This window comes from Euleptes europaea, chromosome 3 (genome assembly GCF_029931775.1).
Source record: "Euleptes europaea isolate rEulEur1 chromosome 3, rEulEur1.hap1, whole genome shotgun sequence".
In the NCBI taxonomy this organism is placed as follows: domain Eukaryota; kingdom Metazoa; phylum Chordata; class Lepidosauria; order Squamata; family Sphaerodactylidae; genus Euleptes; species Euleptes europaea.
Window position 1 is genome coordinate 114,971,477 of NC_079314.1, and position 18,169 is coordinate 114,989,645.

General features: G+C 46.9%; 1 protein-coding gene across 13 annotated transcripts in view; it reads right to left on the minus strand.

Annotated features, from left to right (window-relative positions):
* Positions 1-17,641, minus strand: part of CELF2 (CUGBP Elav-like family member 2) — a 393,828-nt gene extending 376,187 nt beyond the window's left edge. For all 13 annotated transcript variants that reach the window (XM_056847601.1, XM_056847613.1, XM_056847611.1 and 10 more), the window contains exon 1: positions 17,499-17,641. In XM_056847601.1, the coding sequence (XP_056703579.1) occupies positions 17,499-17,605 (107 nt within the window). In that variant the 5' untranslated portion in view covers positions 17,606-17,641. The remainder of the gene's footprint in view (positions 1-17,498) is intronic.
* Between the last annotated feature and the right edge of the window lie 528 nt (positions 17,642-18,169).

An 18,169-nucleotide genomic window follows, 5' to 3' on the forward strand; every position in this document is an offset into this window, starting at 1 on the left:
GCAGGGAGTTCCACAATTTAACTATGCGGTGTGTGAAAAAATACTTCCTTTTATCTGTTTTGAATCTCTCACCCTCCAGCTTCCACAGATGACCTCGCATTCTAGTATTATGGGAGAGGGAGAAAAGCAGGAGAATGCTGGTGCAGTCATCTTGTTTGTGGGCTTCCTAGAGGCACCTGGTTGGCCACTGTGTGAACAGACTGCTGGACTTGTTGGGCCTTGGTCTGATCCAGCAGGGTTTTTCTTATGTTCTTCTGTACTTATGTTCTCAAACGGGGCTAGGAGTGCCAAGGCCCCCTCTCCTCTGCCCACCTCCATGGCCTCTGCTTGTGTTCCCTTTCTGCCCCCCACACAACCACATGCCCTCCATGCACTTGTGCTCACAGTCCCCTGTACTGCCAAAAACCCTTCCCAGACAGCATTAGGTGGTGTGGCCACCTCCATGGCCACCGGAAATGCTGCCCCCCACCCACTGTACACCATCTGATTGCCTTTCCCTGGTGGCACCAGGCATAGGGTTGCCAGGTTCCTCTTCACCAACAGCGGGATATTTTTTGGGTGGAGCCTGAGGAGGGTGGGGTTTGGGGAGGGGCGGGGCTTAAATGCCATAGAGTCCAATGGCCAAAGCAGCCATTTCCCCCAGGTGAGTGGATCTCTATCGGCTGGAGATCAGTTGTAATAGCAGGAGGCATCCAGCTATTACCTGGAGGCTGGAAACCCAACCGGGCATCATGTTCAGCAGTGAGTTCAGCTGGCCCTGGCTGAGTGCTTGTGCATAGGTAGCAGGGGAGAAATGTGTGCTGGGTAGTTGGGAGCTGCGGCCCTTCCGGACGTCTTGGACCCCGGCAGCTGCCGCAGCTCAGGGTATGCCAATGCTGGCCCTCAACGGTCAGGGCTCAGACCTTAGAGAAAGGCTGCCAGTAAGGATGCCAGCCTCCAGGTGGAACCTGTGGATCCCCTGGAATTACAGCTCATCTCCAGACTGCAGAGAGCAGTTTCCCTGGAGAAAATGGATGTTTTGGAGGGTGGGCTCTACGGCATTGTACCCCACTGAGATCCCTCCCCAGGCTCCACCCTCAAATCTCCGGGAGTTTCCCAACCTGGATCTGGCAACTCTACATCCCATGAACACACACGAACACATATGAAGCTGCCTTATACTGAACCAGACCCTGGGTCCATCAAAGTCAGTATTGTCTACTCAGACTGGCAGTGGCTCTCCAGGGGCTCAGGCAGAGGTCTTTCACATCGCCTACCTGCCTAGTCCCTTTAACTGGAGATGCTGGGGAGTTAACCTGGGACCATCTGCATGCCAAGCAGATGCTCTACCACTGAGCCACAGCCCCATTCCCCCACTGGTGGCCAGGGGGACCTAGCTGTGTGTGTGTGTGTTAAGTGCTGCCAAGTTGCTTCCAACTCATGGCGACCCTATGAATCAATGTCCTCCAAATCATCCTAGCATTAACAGCCTTGCTCAGGTCTTGCAAATTGAGGGCCGTGGCTTCCTTTATAGAGCCAATCCATCTCTTGTTGGGTCTTTCTCTTTTCCTGCTGCCCTCGACTTTTCCCAGCACGATTGTCTTTTCCAGCGACTCTCGTCTTCTCATAATGTGACCAAAGTACGACAGCCTCGGTTTAGTCATTTTAGCTTCTAGGGTCAGTTCAGGCTTGATTTGATCTAGAACCCACCAATTTTGTTTTTTTTTTTGGGGGGGGCAGTCCACGGTACCCATAACACTCTCCTCCAACACCACATTTCAAAGGAATCTACTTTCTTCCTACCAGCTGCCAGGGTGGAAAACATAGACACTGAAAGTCCAGCTCTGTGTGTTTGGGTGTTTATTTGGAACTAAATTCCACCCAATTCAACGGCAGTTACTCACAAGGGTGCATAGGATGGCAGATTCTGCGGGGGTGTCGTGGTGGCATGAAGATCCACGGAGCAGTGGAAGTGAACAGAACAGCACAACAACAGAGTTATTTGCTCTCGACTACTTCCTGCATTCCTCTCTTGGCCACCGCAGCACTTGGATCCAAATACGAGAACTCCCCATCTCTGTTTTGTTTCTTTCCGAACATGCTGTTCACATTCTTTGGAAACAGTTTCACATCGATGTACATCTGAGACTGACAATCGGTCTCTCTGGCCCAGTATTGTCAGCTCTGAGGAGCAATGGTTTGCCAAAGACCCACGCAAAAAAACCCCTCCCCCAGCATCGAGGTCCGTGTCCTTGGCTATGCCAGGGGTTGAAACTAGGGAAACAGGGTCAGCATGAAAGACAGTAGGCCCCTTCTCGCCTGCAAACTGGGAAGCCCCAAGGAAGCTGAAGAATCTACATGAACATTTTGAGCAATGCTTTCAGATGTGCTGTGCTTAGGGTTCCCAACCTCCAGGTACTGGCTGGAAATCTCCTGCTATTATAGCTGATCTCCAACCAACAGAGATGAGTTCCCCTGGAGAAAATGGCCGCTTTTGCAATTGGACTCTATGGAAGTCCCTCCCTTCTCCTCCCCTCCCCAAACACCACCCTCCTCAGGCTCTGCCCCAAAAGCGTCCTGTCGGTGGTGAAGTGGGAGCGGGCAACCCTAACCCCAATCATCTCTTGAGAGGATATTCATAACTTTAAAAAAAATTGTAGCAGTGCTTCATTACATTATTGCAATAGCAGAACAACCCTATGAGGAAGGTCACTATTAGCTACCCAGTACATTTTTATTTTGCCTTTCCACCAAGGAGATCAGAGCGCTGTGCACAGTTCTCCATTTTATCCTCACAACAACCCAGTGAGGTAGGCTGAGAGAGAGCTCAATGTCACCCAATCAGAGTCATGGATGATGTTATCGCGTCATTTTTGGAGGGATGTAGTAGAGTGTCCCTGTCACTTCCGGGTTTACCCAGGAAGTGATGTCATTGCATCGATCATCCCCTGCGGCCCCACCACAATGAAGCTCTCGCCGGTGGCGAGTACATGTTTGTCCGCCGACCCTCAGCTGGTCGGTGGGCAGCGGGGGTGGATTGGCGGAGGTTTGCCCGCCACCACCGGGCACTTGGCAACCCTAAGTAGCACATTAGAGACCGAAGAGACTTTTGGGGTACAAGTTTTTGAAAGTCAAAGCTTATACAGCAAAAATCTTGTTGGCCTTCAATGTCCTAATGGACGCGAATCTAGCACAAGTAGGTAGGGTTTCCGAAATGCAAATCCTTGTCCTGTTAACCAGAAGACTCCCATTTCATTTGCTTCTCTCTAATCCTTGTGATTCGTCTCATGCCACTTTGCAATGAATTTTCCCCTGCAAAACATATCCGTTTTCTCCAACCTGATCTGCACATCAGCAAATCGGCATTCTGCAAACCAGATAGGTATAAAAAGTAACCCTACATCACATGCATGAATTGTGTAACAAACGGGTATGTGTCTTCATGACGCAAAATGATTCTACCAAACCGACGTCGAAAAGTGGAAAACCAAAACCGTGCAGAGAGGGGGACGCACCAATATAAAAAGATACAATGTACAGAATATTCTCTTGTCCCTAACTGTGAGAAAAACAGGGGAATTACGTATGTATGTAACCTTTATTGCTCATTGACAAAGTCTTAAGTATTCATACTATAGAGAAACAGATAAATAAACAACTTTACAATTTTAAAGTAAAACAATTAATAAATGACTTTATACATTAGTGGTTAGGGTTGCCAGGTCCCTCTTCACCACCATTACACCACGCTGGTTTGGGGGGGGGGAGGGACTTCAACGCCATAGAGTTCAATTGCCAAAGCGGCCATTTTTCTCCAGGTGATCTGATCTCTATCGGTTGGAGATCAGTTGTATTAGCAGGAGATCTCCTGCTACTACCTGGCAATTGGCAACCCTATTAGTGGTACAGGGTGTGTGTGTGTTAAGTGCCGTCAAGTCGCTTCCGACTCATGGCGACCCTATGAATGAAAGTCCTCCAAAACGTCCTATCTTTGACAGCCTTATTCAGATCTTGCAAATTGAAGGCTGTGGCTTCCTTTATTGAGTCAATCCATCTCTTGTTGGGTCTTCCTCTTTTCCTGCTGCCCTCAACTTTTCCTAGGTACAGGGTAAACTTGCGTTATCAGAGCTATTTGATAGCTTTAGGGTCATTACATGTGCTAGGTATTTCACCATCTGATGTATTTTCTTAGTATCTGAATATAGATCTGATAAAAGGAATGGGATAACAGGGGAATTATGAGGAAGGTGAAAATCCCAAGGGTAAAAAAACAAAAAACCCTATGCAATTTACCATTTCAGTAGCATTTAAAGGGTAAATTCCCATTTTTATTTCCTCAGTAGGGAAGCCAGCTGCCGAGGTTTACAAACTCCACTGACTCATCCCTCTCCAGTACAGCCAATCATGCTGCAGGTCAAGAAGAAACGGGCCGCTGTGCCAGCCGCTCCCGCTGCCCCGATAATCCATGTCATTCCAGGCATGGCGACATGCTCTCTCGCCAGCTGCCATTTCCAGTTACCTTTTATACAGCTGACATAATGTGTCAATGTGTTGGAAGCAGTAAAACGGTCACGGGGAAGCGATTGCAAAGATAAACAGCGACCGGGCGCCGGCTCATCTCTAAGGATGTTAGAGAGCCGGGAACGATGCGCCGGGAAAGAGAAACGGTCTCATTTCTTTGCACAATGTTTAATTCCTCCTAGGGTTGCCAACTGCCAGGTAGCAGGAGATCTCCTGCTAATACAACTGATCTCCAGCCGATAGAGATCAGATCACCTGGAGAAAAATGGCCGCTTTGGCAATTGAACTCTACGGCATTGAAGTCCCTCCCCTCCCCAAACCCTGCCCTCTTCAGGCTCTGCCCCAAAAACCTCCCACCGGTTGCAAAGAGGGACCTGACAACCCTACTCCCTCCCTTTCCCCTTCAAGATCCTGTGCTTAAAGAAAATGGGGAGATGCTCTATAGTTTTCAAAGAGATGAGTGGGGAGGGGGGAACCCCCCTCCCAGCATGGAGAAGAAGGAGAGTTGGTTTTTATATGCTGACTTTCTCTACCGCTTAAGGGAGACTCCTACCGGCTTACAGTCACCTTCCCTTCCCCTCCCTACAACAGACACCCTGTGAGGTAGGCTGGACTGAGAGAGCTCAAAGAGAGCTGTGACTAGCCCAAGGTCACCCAGCTGGCTTCATGTGTAGGAGCGGGGAAACAAATCAGTTCATCAGATTAGCCTCCACCGCTCATGTGGAGGAGTGGGGAATCAAACCCGGTTCTCCAGATCAGAGGCCACCGCTCTAAACCACTGCTCTCAACCACTATACCACGCTGGAGGACCATGTGCTTGGCTATGCCAGGGGTTGAAACTAGGAAAATAGGGCCAGCATGAATGACGGTAGGCCCCTTCTCTCCTGCAAACTGGGAAGCCCCAAGGAAGCTGAAGAATCTACTGTGACATACATTAACATTTTGAGCAATGCTTTCAGATGTGCACGGTGCTTCACATACCTACATTACACTATTGCAATAGCAGAACAACCCTATGAGGAAAGTCACTACTAGCTACCCAGTGCAATTTTATTTTGCCTTTCCACCAAGGAGATCAGAGCGGTGTACAGAGTTCTCCATTTTATCCTCGCAACAACCCAGCGAGGTAGGCTGAGAGAGAGCTCAGCGTCACCCAATGTCACCTCTCAGGGGCCGCTTTCAGTCAAAGCGTCACTGATACCCTAATGCATGTGCTTTTGAAATGCAGGGCACCCCTTCAGGTGTTCCTCCCACCGAACTAGAGTTGCCACCCTCCTTACAACATCGTTTAAATAGGGGTGGAGTCGCATCAAGTTAGGTGACTCAGCAAGCCATCCACTAATACAGGAGGTTATACATCCATGTGTGGGTATGTTTGTTGCTTTTTGGAGCAATTTAATTTCTTTTGTACGTAATACATGCTAAGAGTGAGTTGTAATGTTTTACAATAAGATTCTGTATTAGGTGCAAGTTATTTGCTAGCTGCTAATTTGTCATAACCAACTGGGTAAATGTTATACATATATGTGTCTTTCAGAACATACGTTCCATGAACTATGATCATAGAATTGCCTTTAATGAAGAAGCTGCTGCGAAATGGGACAACTTACCGGAGGCCCATTATATCGGCAACTATGAACTTTGCACTTGATTGACATCAAATTGATACCTCACATTTATACTTGATTGATATTTTATATAATTACACCTGCTGTGAAAAAAAAACTGTACTTTGCACATTTTTGTGACAACTATTGGAATGCTTTTGTTGTTACTAGTTTGGAATATATTCACTTGGCATACTATTTGTGTGTTTTCTTGCCAGTAGTGCTAGCTATTGTGATTGTTAAACTATATGCTTAGCACTCGAGAATTTGTTCGATTGTTATACCCTCCAGGTGGTGGCTGGAGATCTCCTGGAATTACCACTGATCTCTAGACTAAAGGGATCCTTTCCCCGGGGAAAAGGCTGCTTTGACGAGTGGACTCTATCGCGTTATACTTTGCTGAGGTGCCTCCTCTCCCCAAACCCTCCCCTCCCCAGGCTCCACCCCCCAAAATCTCCAGGAAATTCCCAACCCGGACCTGGCAACCCTACTAGGGACCCAGGGTGCCATTTAAGGAGGGAATTCCCTTTATACATAGAATTTCACCTCAAAAGAACCTACACCTCTAGATTTTGTGAGGTATATATATAAAAAAGAAATGATAACATTCTTTTCACTGAGTTTTTTCTCCTGGCTCCCTTTCTTGTTCATTGTCATTTTATTCCAGTATTATAGTTAATTTTCATAGTTGCGTGAAAGTTTTATGGTTTTTGGTGGGGCTCGCTCAGAGCCCCCCCCCCCCTTTTAAGCCTCGAGGTGGTGTTTTCCATTATGTTGAACTGGTTTTGATTTTGATGCTGTCCTGAGTTCGTTTTATAATTTTATACAATTATTATTATTGCTGCTCATTATTTTGGGGGGGGGGCGTTTCATTGTCTTTACTATTATTCTATGCCTCCTCACAAACTCTCAGGATACCCTAAATAAATAAAATAATATACACTTTGGGGGGTAGGGTTGGACGCTCCGGGTTTGGAAATACCTGGAGATTTTGGTGGGTGGAGCCTGAGGAGGGTGGGGTTTGGGGAGGGGCGGGACTTCAATGCCATAGAGTCCAATTGCCAAAGCGTCTGTTTTCTCCAGGTGAACTGAACTCTATTGGCTGGAGATCAGTGGTAATAGCAGGAGATCTCGAGCTGGTACCTGGAGGTTGGCAACCCTAGGCCTCCCCAACCCCCCATCCCAAATTGTGAGGGTGGGCGTACACTCAATTGCCCCAATGCTATCTCAAGCTTTATTACTGACTAGGGTTGCCAGCTCCAGGTTGGGAAATACCTGGATATTTTGGAGCGGAGCCTGAGGAGGGCGGGGTTTGGGGAGGGGAGGGACTTCAATGCCATAGAGTCCCATTGCCAAAGTGGCCATTTTCTCCAGACGAACTGATCTCTATCAGCTGGAGATCAGTTGTAATAACAGGAGATCTCCAGCCACCCCCTGGAAGTTGGCAACCCTGGGGGGGATTCTGATCAATTTCCACTGTAGTGGTAGACCTGTGGCTAGACAACTTCATGTTCAAGTTGTGGCTCACATAACTGAATGATTCTGTGTACAAAAAAATCCCTGGACGTAGAAAACTAGCATGTCAGGAAGAGGGCAGGGTCGCTCTTGTACTACCATCCAGTTCGGTATATGGAAGGTACCTACTCTTCTTTATGGAGAAGCATTCAGACTGTGAGAGCCACCTGCTATCTGAAGAGGCGTAGCTCAGATGTAACTTTATCTCCATAGAGATGACTAGGTCTAAATCTTGAATATATCCAAGAACAGGCCATTAAAACTTTCCATTAGCCTCTACCATACAAAAATACGCAGAGAAGGGTTGCCAGCTCCAGATTGGGCAATTCATGGAGATTTGGGGGCAGAGTCTGGGGAGGGCAGGGTTTGGGGAGGGGAGGGACCTCAGCTGGGTATAATGATGTAGGATCAACCCTCCAAAGCAGACATTTTCTCCAGGGAAACTGATTTCTGTTGTCTGGGGATCAACTGTGTGGTGGTGGGGGTGGGGGTGTAGTGGTTAAGAGCGGTGGTTTGAAGCGGTGGTCTCTAATCTGGAGAACCGGGTTTGATTCCCCGCTCCTCCACATGAGCGGCGGAGGCTAATCTGGTGAACTGGATTTGTTTCCCTGCTCCTACACACGAAGCCAGCTGGGCGACCTTGGGCTAGTCACAGCTCTCTCAGCCTCACCTACCTCACAGGGTGTCTATTGTGGAGAGGAGAAGGGAAGGTGATTGTAAGGGGGTTTGAGTCTCTCTTAAGTGGTAGAGAAAGTTGGCATGTAAAAAACAACTCTTCTTCTTCTTCTTCAACTGTAATTCCTGGAGATCTATAGGCCCACTTTGGTGGTTGGCAACCCTAACACAGAGAGGGGAGTGCACGCTAAACGTGCTCTCACCCTTCACTGAAATACAAAATAGCAATCCAGCTTAAGTAATATCACTTTCCAGGTAGCTGAACCATGAAAGCAAGCAATCGCTATAGGTCGTACCTTTCTATAACCACTAATTTGTCGAATACATGACTGGGGTCATTGGTAGTTATAACTAGCCCTGTCCTGGTGGAATTCTAGGGTTACCAGGTGGGTGATATATGCCTGCCAATCCATCCAGCCACTCCGGAGACGGCTGGAGATTCGTTGCAATAGCAGGAGATCGCCAGCTAGTACCTGGAAGTTGGCAACCCTAGGGCATGGTTTGGGGAGGAGAGGGGACTTAGGGTACAATGCCATACAGTCCACCATACAAAGCAGGACTCTGGGCTAAGCACTTAGTGGAGATTTGGGGGTGAAGCCTGGGCACAGTGGAAGGTTGGCAACATTAATTGTGTGCCATCTGCTATATTAATATTACTGTATATTTTAAGAGTTTAATGGTTAAGAAGGCGGTTAAAAAGAGACATGATAGAGGTCTATAAAATCATGCATGGTATAGAGAGAGTGGACAGGTAGAGGCTTTTCTCCCTCTGTCATAATACTAGAAAAAGGGGTCATCTGCTGAAGCTGGAGGGTGAGAGATTCAAAACAGACAAAAGGAAGTATTTCTTCACACAACGCATAGTTCAATTGTGGAACTCCTTTCACCCCAGGATGTGGTGATGGCTGCCAACTTGGAAGGCTTTAAGAGGGGAGTGGACATGTTCATGGAGGAGAGGGCTATCCATGGCTACTAGTAAAAATGGATTCTAGTCATGATGCATACCTATTCTCTCCAGGATCAGAGGAGCATGCCAGATATATTAGGTGCTGTGGAACACAGGCAGGACAATGCTACTGCAGTTGTCTTGTTTGTGGGCTTCCTGGAGGCACCTGGTTGGCCACTGTGTGAACAGAATGCTGGACTTGATGGTCCTTGGTCTGATCCAGCATGGCTTTCCTTATGTTCTTATGTTCTCTCCAGGATCAGAGGAGCGTGCCTATTCTATTAGGTGCTGTGGAACGCAGGCAGGATGGTGTTGCTGCTGTTATCTTGCTTTCGGGCTTCCTGGTTGGCCACTGTGTGAACAGACTGCTGGACTTGATGGGCCTTATTATGATCCAGCATGGCCTTTCTCATGTTCTCACATTAACTTATTGGATGTTTTAAGAGCTTTAATGGTTCAATTGTGATTTTATTGTATTATCGCAATTGACTGTTGTTACCCGCCCTGAACCCGGCCTTGGCCAGGGATTGAGGGCAGGATAGAAATATCAATCAATCAACCAATCAATCAATCAACCAATCAATCATGTGTATACAGCATTATGAGTATGGAGACACATCTCCAGACCGCGACTCCTCACTTTGAAGAGCAGGTCCTTCATTCAGCAGATCAAAAGCAAAACCTCTCCATTAGCGCCCCCCCTCCCTTTGCCTGCAGGCTTCATCAACTTAGGTGTTTTCGGGGCTGTAAAGCAATGAACTTTCCATCTGCGTCGTCGTCAGCTAATTAGCCCTCCTGATTACAGTAATTACTATTGATTCACTCCTGAATGACTTCTTAAGTAGCCAAGTGCAAGTTATGCTTGGAAGTAGAAGACCCACGTATGAATATTAATTCGGCTGTTTCTTTTTTTTATGGGGGGGAGGGGGAGTCACGCAGCCCCCAAGGTCTGATGCGCAATTTGATATGTTGCAATTTGACGAAACAGGAAATGGGGGGAGGGGACCGGTTGCATTCTAATTGCTGGACAGGTTTTTCTAGTCCATGTTTTGATCGTGGGGGGGGGGGGGAATGCCTGTCGATGCAACCCGGAGAGGGCAACCTGCAAAGCAAATGGGAAAGATAACTTTTACAGTTGTTAAAGAAATACTACCCAGTAGTAACTACCCGCCCTGACCTGGATGGCCCAGGCTAGCCTGATCTCGTCAGATCTCAGAAGCTAAGCAGGGTCATCCCTGGTTAGTATTTGGATGGGAGACCCCCAAAGAAGACCAGGGTTGCTGTGCAGAGGAAGGCACTGGCAAACCACCTCTGTTAGTCTCTTGCCATGAAAACCCCAAAAGGGGTCGCCATAAGTCGGCTGCGACTTGACGGCGCTTTACACACACACAGTAACTACCCAGTTACAGAAATACGACCAGTCCAATACCATTGGTTGGACCAGAACCAACGGGTTGACATTAAATCCAAAGCGTTTCCGTCTAGACATTAGGAAGGATTTTCTAACAGTTAGAGCGGTTCCTCAGTGGAACAGGCTTCCTCGGGAGGTGGTGAGCTCTCCTTCCCTGGAGGTTTTTAAGCAGAGGCTAGATGGCCATCTGTCAGCAATGCTGATTCTGTGACCTTAGGCAGATCATGAGAGGGAGGGCACCTTGGGCATCTTCTGGGCATGGAGTAGGAGTCGCTGGGGGTGTGGGGGGGAAGGCAGTTGGGAATTTCCTGCATTGTGCAAGGGGTTGGACTAGATAACCCTGGTGGATCTTTCCAACTCTATGATTCTATGGCAGTATTTTGTTCCATATTGGGTTACTTGAGCCCACCCCGCCTTCCCCTCCTAACTAGATGGATATCTCTACGTATGAGTGGCGTCATGGATTGTGCAATGAGTAATTTTTAGGGTTTGTTTACCAATGTTTTAATGCTACATATTATTATGTTATTGTTTTAAACGGAATGCGATTGTCCGTTGGGATGTGAGCCGCCCCGAGTCCGGCCTTGGTCGGGAAGAGATATAAATCAAATAAATAAACAAACAGCCATTTCGTCATGAGAATCTAAGCATCTCTTGTGTGTTACACTGTAATGGATTAATGTATATGATAGATAAGGTCAACAGCAGAGAATGAAGAGGGTTGAGAGCCCTACTGTATTGATCCGAGAGAGCTTAAGTTCAGCTGTCTATGGCCACTGTGTCGAATAGGTTTGCCAGCCTCTAGGTGAGGGCTGAATATCTCCTGGAATTACAACTTATCTCCAGTCCCCCTGAAGAGAATGGCTGCTTTGGAGGGTGGACTCTGTGTAGGGTTGCCAGGTCCCTCTTCACCACCGGCGGGAGGTTTTGGGGGCAGAGCCTGAGGGTGGGGTTAGGGGAGGGACTTCAATGCCATAGAGTCCAATGGCCAAAGCGGCCATTTTCTCCAGGTGAACTGATCTCTATCGGCTGGAGATCAGTTGTAATAGCAGGAGGTCTCCAGCTAGTACCTGGAGGTTGGCAACCCTAACTCTACAGCAGTATGTATGGCTGAGGTCCCTCCCTTGGGTTGCCAGCTCTGAGCAGGGAAATCCCTGGAGGTTTGGAGGTAGGGTTGCCAGGTCCGTCTTCACCACTGGCAGGAGGTTTTTGAGGCGGAGCCTGAGGATGGCGGGGTTTGGGGAGGGGAGGGACTTCAATGCCATAGAGTCCAATGGCCAAAGCGGCCATTTTCTCCAGGGGAACTGATCTCTATTGGCTGGAGATCAGTTATAAAAGCAGGAGATCTCCAGCTATTACCTGGAGGGTGGCAACCCTATGAATGACCTATGGCCAACACAAAACAAAGTGTTCCCAAGCGTGAGAGCTTGGCATTTCAGCAGCGAGTTTGTGTAAAATGCACAATCATTTTACAGCCACTGTTTGTTCCCAAGAAGGGCCATGTGTGTGAGAGAGAAAGAATCGGAAGGCTATCTTGGGAGCACAGATAAAGGAATAGTAGTCTTGTTTCAATTCTGGGACTGTTTATACATAGTTGTACCACAAGATAATGGTGCCTGAACTCATTACAGCCTTACGTTGTTAGAGAAACTACGTCAAGGCTGAGCAGCAGCTCAAAGAAAGGAGACATAATAGCAATACTTAGCATTTATATAAGAGTTTCAGTGTTCAGAGCACTTTTTTAAACAGCAGTAATCTTGACAACAGCCATATAAGGTTGGTCAGCATTATTATTGTGCTTATGTTGCAGATTGACACGGCCTGAGTTTGATCCTGATGGAAGTCGGTTGCAGGTAGCCAACTCAAGGTCGACTCAGCCTTCCATCCTTCCAAGGTCAGTAAAATGAATACCCAGCTTTCTGGGGGTAAAGGAAAGATGACTGGGGAAGGCACTGGCAAACCACCCCGCAAACAAAGTCTGCCTCGGAAATGTCGGGATGTGACATCACCCCATGGGTCAGGAATGACCCGGTGCATGCTGGTTCTCCAGATTAGAGTCCACCGCTCCAAACCACTGTTCTTAACCACTATACCATGCTGGCTCTCAGTGGAGGTTCAGGTAGTCTTTGCAGGACTATGGGGAAGAAAGCGGCACTCGGTTAAAAACAGAACACCATTCAATAGCCAGCCGGCTCGATAGCTGGGATGGTGGACTGATAAGAAGAAGGCCAGCAGGATGCACAATAGCTATCCAGGAATGTGCTTTGAACAGGGGATTGTAGTGAGCGTCAGCTAGATCAGACAAGATGTGCAATAGCTGGCTGGTTTCAACTTTGAATAGGGAACCATATAAAAAGCGTTTTCATGACAAAATACTGTGGAGATAGAATCATAGAACCATAGAGTTGTAAGGGGCCATACAGGCCATCTAGTCCAACCCCCTGCTTAACGCAGGATCAGCCTAGAGAATCCTAGAACTATGGAATCATAGAGTTGGAAGGGACCACCAAGGTCCTCTAGTCCAACCCCCTGCACAATGCAGGAAATTCAAAACTACCTCCCCCTCCAGTGACCCCTACTCCATGCCCAGAAGATGGCCAAGATGCCCTCCCTCTCATGATCTGCCTGTCATAGAATCAGCATTGCTGACAGATGGCCATCTAACCTCTTCTTAAAAACCTCCAGGGTAGGAGAGCTTACCACCTCCTGAGGAAGTCTGCTCCACTGAGGAATCTCTCTAACTGTTAGAAAATTATTCCCGATGTCTAGACGGAGAAATTAAATCAAGAGAGTTTTTGTCTAGAGCATCCCTGTCAAGTGTTTGTCCAACCTCTGCTTAAAGACTACCAGTGCGGGGGAGCTCACCACCTCCCTAGGTAACTAGGCCAACTCGATCATAATACCAGAGCCTAATACCATCACAATACTGGCCTGGCAACTGGTGGGAGGGTTGGGGGCAAGGACATGGTGGACTGGGCATCATTGGTGTAATAATGACAGTTCCGGGTTTTCCTGGAAGTAAAACCAAAGAGTTTCTAGCGATTCCTAGAGCTACCTGCCATCACTTCCAGGGTTCCCCACAAAGTGTTGTAACGGGGCATGCACTGCAGCCAGTTTTTAATTTTTTCTCCTGCCATCGCTTGGAGCAGCAGCAGGCAACAGGAAGAAAAAAGGAGCTCAGGAAGAAAAAAATTACTCTGTCCAATCTCTCTTCCATGTATTGGATTCTAATAGTGCTCAATAAAACCAACACTTTCCCTCTCAACAAGGAAATAAGGAGAAACAAAATCTATGCCTTTCTGAATTTGTCTTGCCTAAGTACCATTAACGCAGACTGACATCAGTCAGAAAACTAACAGGGCCTGTGGAGATAACCTGAGATTGTTCTCATTAGCTTGATCAACATATGCACATAGGTTTGAAATAATATGATCGCTACTGAAAGCAGCGAACAGCTCTGATTAACGCTTGATTTAAAACCCACATCTGTAAGCCTGGCTGATGGCTTCCGTTGACTATTATCCAACTGATCAATTTATGCTTTAGTCGAAAACGAAATTACCTCGTAAAGCTTAGCACGCATTTAGAACTGCTTCATATCGAGGAAATGTTTGTAATTAAGTGAGAGACAGCTTCTAAAAATTGAAAGACCATTCAGGATCATATCATGAAGGATTTTTCCTTTTAATATGAAAAGTCTCAACATTCATTTTTTTTATACTACAGGCCCACCTCATTTTATTGCACATTGCTTTATTGCGCTCTGCTGATATTGCGCTTTCGATCAAGTCTATCAGCGCCATTTTCCCAACAGTACGTGCTCACTTCGTGCCTCTGGGTCACATTTTAGTAATTCTCGCAATATTTCAAAACTTTTTCATTATTATTACAGTACATTTTTTAGACATAATGTTATTGCACAGTTAACATACTACAGTATAGCATAAACCTAACTTTTATATACCTTGGGCAACCAAAAAAAACCATGTGACTCACTTTATTGCAATATTCGCTTTATCACGAATACTGGAACCGAACCCGCAGGATCTCTGAGATATGCTTGTACACCCATGAAAAATGGACAGGGTAAAACTTGGCATTCTAAAATGAAAGTTCCCAGAACCCGTGATAAACTAAGCATCTCTTGACAGAGCGAGATGCGCAAACATTTTGCTCTGTGGAAAACAATCCTACCATGTTGTCAGGGTACAATCCAAATGCTCAGTGTACACAGTGCACACACCGAGCGCAACACTCCACCCCCCATGCTTCACCACATGCATGCAAGCACACATACAGAACTGAGCATCAGGGCTGCTCGGCAGAAATTCGCCCGTCAGGCACAAGTTTACAGAACGTTCAGTTCTCGGCAACAGGCTCACCGAGACTTTGACAGCTGGTAGTTGTGGCCCGCTGGCCTCACGGTTAAGAAACCATCCCTTCGTTAACTTGTGCTCACATGTACTCTGAAGAGAGGTATTCCCATGCTTCCTCCCCAGAGAGTCACAAGGGAACATGAAAACAGCAGCTGGGATACAGGCTCTCAATAAAGAAAGGGAAAGTCGATATTAAAAGCAGGCCGCGCTGAAGGTTCAGGAGAGAAGAGAACTTTCCGGCACTTGCCCAGGTAGGGGGGAAATTAATGGGAAATTAAAACACCAATGGAAGGGCAACAACTGGGAGGATGACAGATGCTGCCCAGTTACCACTCTCTTAGGTAAATTTCAAAATGACCATGATGGCTCAAACCCGGATAAAAGTTAGTCAGGGCTACTTTCCATTGAGGTTTAGTTATGACACCGTTTTCCCAGTGACTTTAGCATGACTTTAGTCAAAGCCATCTTTAGCTGTGTTGGAGACACTGATTCCTAACTCTGGCGTCTTAAAGCTTATTTTCTTTATATTAGCAACTCCCAGAGCAACAGTATCCATCTTCTGCTTCAGAAGCCTAAGAGTTCATCTCCCGTAGTTTTTTAAAAGCCCATTTGTCAGATAAACACACACCTTCAAAGGCTACTTCGCAGAACTGTGACACCCATATTTTCAGGGCTCCTGAAAGGACCGATTCCCCCCCTCCGCCCCCCCCCTTGTGATCTTGGTCTGCGATTCTGGCCACAGACTCCCTCCCACTGAAATCGACAGCACCGATTCTCTCACTCGAACATGTGCGCACAAGGCTCAGCAACGTTGTTTCAGAACCATCTCAGCGTATGTACCCACATCATCATCCCCGGCCCTCCAATGCATGGATAGACACATGACGATTCGACCTAAATTCAAACACAGATCACCCTTCAGCAAACGCAACCCAATGCCTGAAAGAAACTTGTCAAGAACCAATGCTTACAACTGTTATTGAATCAGCTAACTTTAAAAAAAAAACACAATTTGGCATGACTCACGTACACAAAACTATCCTTTGGAGTTATTAGAGCACACCCAGTCCCATAAAACAGAAACGAGAAAGAATTCCAGTGTTTTGAAATGCTTGGACAATCTGATGGCTCTTTTCGCAACTGTGTTTTGCAAGACTCTTGAATAACTGCTGAGGGGTCCTCAGTGTTATAACTCCAGGCAAGGTCTTTCTACCGAGGTAAGTGGGATATTCTCTCTCTTGTTACGTTTTCTAAAATCATTTAGGCACAGGTACACCCCTCAAACATCCTGACATCTGTTAAAAGCAGCTTAAAAAAAATGCCCCAGATCGAAATTGAGCAAATGTTTTTGCCAAGCAAAAGAGGAAGTTGACATGATCCAAACTAAGATTACAGCAGAGGTAGTTACCAACAAGACCCTCGGCAAACTGAAATGCGGCATTGTAAGCCTTCGAAATTTGGTCATTGTCCCGATAAAAAGGAAGTATGGCGGACAGAGCTATAAGTTTGTTTCTGATAGGCAAAATGGTCCGTTAACCCTTCCTAGCCACCCCTCCCCAACTTAAAATAGCGGCTACTGAATTTTTGAAAGAGATAAAAAAACAACAGAAGTTTGCTTCGTATCCCCGTCCAGATGAAGAAGATCAGAGGTAATTAAATGGGTTGGACATTTTTTTAAAACAAAAACACATACAACTACTACTACAGCCCTGACATTTCTGAAGCTAGCCTGACAGCTCCATTGTTCTATCGTCCCATTGCTGGCCCAAAAGATGTATTCACACACTAGAATGGCTGCTAGGAAATAGACAAAAGGCTACATTTTTTTTCTCTCCCAAAAAAGATTAGGGTGCCAGTTTGAGCCGAATTCTGGCGACCTCCCTCCCCAGCCCCTCGTTCTGAAAAGCTTCTGTTAATGCCGGATTCTTCGCTGCACCCTGGAGCGCTAAGAATACATTGATCCGTGTTTCTCCCGATTATGCATACTTTCCCCCTCCTGCCCACCCCAAAAAGTCCAGTGGTCAAATATAGCTTCGGCATGGAATTGCTTGTTTACATAACCCAGGAGCAAATTAAAATAGTATTTAGGGCACCGGCTCTCCAGCTCTACTATGGAGTCTCCCGTTTGCTTTTTTCCCCACACTTAGTACATGCCCAATGCATAATAATGAAGAAGGCGATATAAGAGCTCCCATGAACAAGCTTTGGGGAGGAGTTTTTTTTTTTTTAATTTAATCGCTTCCTGCCTGGTTCACCCATTTCTGGTTACGTGCCACTGGAGGTTAGCGATTCCTAAAAGGCGTCGACACAAAGCCGGATCCGTATTATTACCAATACAATCAAAACCCCAACCTTCCCCACAAAAATCAGGGCAGCAGAAGGGGACCAAGTGCATCCGCAGTTCACAACGGGCCCGCCCTGGCATCTGGGGAAAGCACCCATGAAAACAAAGGACGCGTCCCACCTACCTTAAAAGAAGCTCTTCATTTCTCATGGTAACAGCGGATTTGGGACAGCGCATGCTTCCTACACCGATCTTTGCAACAAAAGCCGGTTCAGAAGTGCGCTCAAACATCAATGCCACAGTAGCGACTCGCTAATGGCTACTCTTTCTCCTCTCTGTCTCTCGCCAGACGCCGAGTGGCGGAGCAAAGGGGCCCCGGCAGATTCACTGAACAGAAATAATCCTCTCTGACAAGTTATGTTGTCTAGGCATATTTTACATTAATGCACTCGGCTGCCTATAGGGGTGCCTTGTTTGCATTCCCGCTTCCCTGGCTGGCGTGAGCTTCTCCTCATTATCATTTTAAAAAGGACAGAAATGTAGGACCCTCCAAAAGAGAGAGAGGGAGAGAGGAAATGCACACAAACACACACAAAGAAGGGAAACGAGGAAAGTGCATCTATTTCTTCGGAGTGCATTCGGAAAGTCTCATTTGCGTGACCTGACAAGTCAGTTGTTCCTCCAGCATTTTAATCATTTTGGTTACAGAGAACTTCTTGCACTCTTGAAGGAACGGGGGGGGGGGGGGGGAGAGAATGAGCTCTTTTCCTGCGACGTGGAGAATCACAGCATGAGACCTTTTTGCCTCTCTCATCACACCAGAATGTGGGGTCATCTGCTGAAGCTAGAGGGTGA